Below are 4,389 nucleotides of genomic sequence, written 5' to 3' on the forward strand. Positions count from 1 at the left end.
TTCGGGAGCAATCGTATGGGAAGAGAGAGGCGGACCAAATATAATCTGCTCTACGTTATGTGTTGTTTAATGGCCTTTTTTTCATGGAAGCATTTGGCATTGTCTTATATCCTAGCCTTTAAGGGCACTCACATTACAGGTGCAGTTCTGTTACTGTTTAGTTACATTCTTCCCATGAGTGCCTGTTTCCTTACTACCCATGACGAATAAATTCCAAAAGACTTTATGCTTCTTTTGATGTTGTACATGCAGTTGTGTTGCGAATCTATCACTGAGAAACAGGTTTTTAAGACGAGTGGTTGTGTGGTTTCCATGCAATCAAACTGTGAAAGTGCTCGAAATGTGTCTAAATGTTTGCTTACTGTCCACCGGTCATGCTTCTTTTACTACTCTTGTACCCATCCTTTTATTTTTGTTGTCTTGTTCACAAATATTCCTGCACCTCTCTTATCTTGGCAACTTTTATGTGTAGCATCGTGAGGTACTAGTGAGAAATGGGGAAGATCATTGCTTAGGCCACAAACTGCACAAAAAGTGTGAGGGCAGCTTTCAAAGTCGGTACATCACAACCTTCCGAGGAGCCAGTGGCTGATAATGTGTTGCATTGCTCAACTCACTCCTGCATGCTGCAGGCGTAGGTGTATTTTGGGAAGCCCGATTGAACAATGATGCGGCTGCACATACGTATCTTGCTTTGGCCTGTCTGAATTAAAAGTTTAGTCAGCAAATACGTCTCTTGCTCTCTGTGCCATTTATGAATTATTGCTTAACCTGGCCTCTAAAATTTTATAGATCTGTACCAACCAGGCATAAACTATGCCATTCTCTTTACAAGAATTCCCACCTACTCAGATTCTAGGTCATGGATGTAGAATGACAGATGGCTGAAATTAATCGGGAGCTATCATTTGTATTTTGTAACCATTATAGGGTTACGGGAATTGACATTAACAATACACAAGGCAATATGCACAAGAAAATCATTATGCAAGACACATTAAGTGAGAGTATGAGGAACTCGAAGACCATAGAGTCAGTCTGTTCTGCAAAGAGCACAATATGACCTAAATATGATGGGTGGAAGTTATAAGCCTTTTTATGCGTATATGAAAACCTTCTTTTAAACAGTGACTTGCAACACACACATTTATGATGCATATAAATGTTCACTTTTATATACAGGACCTCAGGCAACTACAACAGAGAAGCGCAGGCAGCCACCATGTCGGCGCAGCAAGACAGTTCCCCAGCACAGCAGACGGTGGCGGAGAGCGTTTTTGAGCTGGAGGAGTGGCGGCTGGATTCGGAATCCCAGGCGTCACTGAATGATGTGGTGCCTGTGGCAGACATCGATGTGGTGCCTGTGATGGACCGGCTGCAGGCATCGCTGGACTCTTCTGCATCAAGCCAGTCGGTCCAGTCTCCACAGGCATTCGTAGACTTGTGCGCGCAGTCACAGGCCTCCGCGCCACCATCAGCTCAGTCTGCACCTGGAAAACGAAACAAGCGGAAGCGTACCGCACAAGATGAGGAACTAGTGGGACATGTTGAAAGACTTACGCAAGCTTTGAGTGCTTGCGACACGCTCACCACCCGTGAGCCAGAGGACGAATGTGAGCTCTTCGCACTCACGCTAGCAAAAAAAATGAGACGTGTTCCAGCAGAACGGCAGACACAGCTACAAATAAAGCTGCTGGAAGTGTTCCAAACTTTTGAATGAAGCTGCATTGTCTAGCGTCCTTCTTTCAGTTGTAAATTGTGGTTGAAATGTGGCACAGAAGCTGTGTCACATGCCAAAATGTAGCATAGTGGGCAAGAAATTTTCGCCACGGATATCTGCTCGGTTACGTGCCTGACACACACTACAATGCTGAAAAGTGTAGGCAACTCCTCTGCCCCTGAGGAAAGCCAATTTGTAACCTGCAGTACAGAGGCAGTGCTCTGAATGCCATAAGTACACTATAAGCAAACAGGCAAGAATCTGTTGTGCAATTCCGACAAAATCTTGCAGGGACTCCACGGTGACACAAAATGACTGCATGTGTGACGGATATGTTAAGATGCATGCATTCCGGGCTGAGGAGCTTACTGATATCCTGAATTGGTTAATGTAAGCTGTGCTGTAAAGTAAGCACAAGATGAAATTCCAGTTCCTTCGTTGTTTTTGTAACAGACTATATACACAAACACAAAAAATTACTTTTCATAACAAAAACCTTGTTTTATGCTAGCCATCACTCTCTCCATCTTGTCCTCCACACAAAATTGAGGCAATGCTGATATGTGCCGGATACTCTCCATTTCATGTTGGAATAGTGCTACTAAATGTTCGTTCCCACACAGCAAGGCCTGCTGGTATAAGGTAGAGGTTAGGGCAGCAAACGTCATCATCCGCGATCAAAACTTCATGAACTAGAAGTTCTTATGCACTCTTAAACACTACAGTAATTTACCTTCAGTGGCAAGCACGACGCTGCTGCCTTTGTAGCCCCCTCAGGGCTGCCTCCTGTGAGATCCCTGGTTGCTGCCACTGCCACGAAACTTCACCAAGAGTGCTGCAAAAGTATGCAGCGAACTGGTCCCTGGTCGCAGCAGCATCATTGTGGTGATTGCGTGCATGCGTCGCAGCCAGTGGGAAGTACCGAGGCTCGGAGTTATCCCCCAACACCCTCTGGATGCCTTGCCGCCAGCGTCCTTCCACAACATTCCCCAACATGTCCTCTCTGTCTGCAAAGGTCTGAGACTGAGGGTTTCGAACTGCCAGGAAGTAGTGGAGGACACAGGCAGCCTTTACAATGTAGTCAACGTTCTCGGGGTGCAGGGGGATAGTGCGCAGAAGTATACGCCACCTGGCTGCGGTGATGCCAAAGGCATTCTCGGCACACGGTCTGAAAAAAAAATGAATGCATTTAAAACCATAACAATCTCCAAAGAAAGGCTGCACTATGTCCAATGCATTTATTCATTAACAAACACATGCAGAGGGGATACAGATATGGTAGCAGAAACACTAAAATTATGATACAACGGAATTTTGTTCATTTGTACCAACTTGCTTGCTTTGAACTTTCCATTTGTTCAAGCTGATGCTTTTGTCCCGTCAGTATGACGTTTGTTTCAAAGGCTTTCATTCATCTGAACTCTGGATAATATCTTTCGACTGAGGTATGTTTTCTACCACTTTCTTTCAATGACAATTTACCAAGCTTAATGAAATAATACCACATCTTACCGTGCTCTACTTAGTCTGTAATTGAACACCCTCTTCTCCTCATCCAGCTGCCTTGATGGGTAAGGGCGCAAAAAGTCTGTTCGAAGCTGAAAAGCTTCATCGCCCACAAATGCGTAAGGCGCAGTCGTTGCCGTCCCAGGAAGTTTTTCAAGTTGTGGAATGGGGAGGCGTCCTTCAATGAGGTCATATCCAAAAGCACTGTTCTTGAAAGTTCCGCCATCGCTGTGCCGACCTTCCGCACCCACATCTACAAGTATGTACTTGCAGTGGCTGTCGACGACAGCCATCAGGACTACGGAGTACGTGCCCTGAAATGAAAAGCATAGCACTGACAATCACCACAGGCGATAAGACATGTGAGCCTAAATGCTCAATGTGGCGATGGCCAAGGCGTGACTGCATGCTATAAGGCATGATAGAGTCATGTGCCCAATTAATCGTGATAATGATAGAGGTATTTTTTGCCTGTGTGCATCTCTAAGCTGATAGGAGGCTGTGATCATCACTTTGCAGCAATGCCTGTGCCTTTTACGGCAGCAGGTACGACTGCCTGTAAACAAGAGGCTGCTCGTCAGAGCCAATACCAAGAGAAATGAAGCACACAGCCCGATCACTTACAGTTACATTGCCTTAGTATTAGCAAACTGGGGAATCTTGCACAACAACACAGACTGATAGCAAGTTTGCATGACGTAATAAGTCTAAACAAAGGCACCTACACACGAACGAGGGAAGTAGAGATGAGATAGAGTGCTCTCTCTAAAGAAGGTCAGGCTAGTTGGTGCTTTTGATAAACGGGCTGTGACATGGTAACTAGTGCTAACAACACAAGGGACAATGTGTGTCCTGTTGGTAGCTTGTCGTTGCCCCTTGTGTTTTTCAGCGCTAGTTACCATGTCGCACTGCTGTCTCGGTTCTCCTACCCTTGTCAGTGTGTAGGTACGTTCTTTTAGCCTTATTACGGGGAATCTTGAACAGCATTTGTTCTCATGGCAGCCTTTGACTAAGTCTAAACAAAGCTGCCTTTTATCAAGCGACGTGCCTTATTCGTCGCATTTTCTTTTCAGTTAGTTCAATGTAGTCAAGAAGCCACGGGGATTAACCAGTGGCTAGCCCACACGATCCAGTCGCCTGAATAGCACTGTTTAAGCAATCTA

General features: G+C 45.4%; 1 protein-coding gene across 1 annotated transcript in view; it reads left to right on the top strand.

The window, feature by feature from the left end:
• LOC144128989 (uncharacterized) overlaps positions 1–1,720 on the top strand; it is a 2,859-nt gene extending 1,139 nt beyond the window's left edge. The window contains exon 2 of the mRNA XM_077662845.1: positions 1,183–1,720. Within this exon, the coding sequence (XP_077518971.1) occupies positions 1,183–1,720 (538 nt within the window). The remainder of the gene's footprint in view (positions 1–1,182) is intronic.
• The last annotated feature ends 2,669 nt before the right edge of the window (positions 1,721–4,389 follow it).

The sequence above is a fragment of the Amblyomma americanum genome, chromosome 1, assembly GCF_052857255.1.
Source record: "Amblyomma americanum isolate KBUSLIRL-KWMA chromosome 1, ASM5285725v1, whole genome shotgun sequence".
Classification (NCBI taxonomy): domain Eukaryota; kingdom Metazoa; phylum Arthropoda; class Arachnida; order Ixodida; family Ixodidae; genus Amblyomma; species Amblyomma americanum.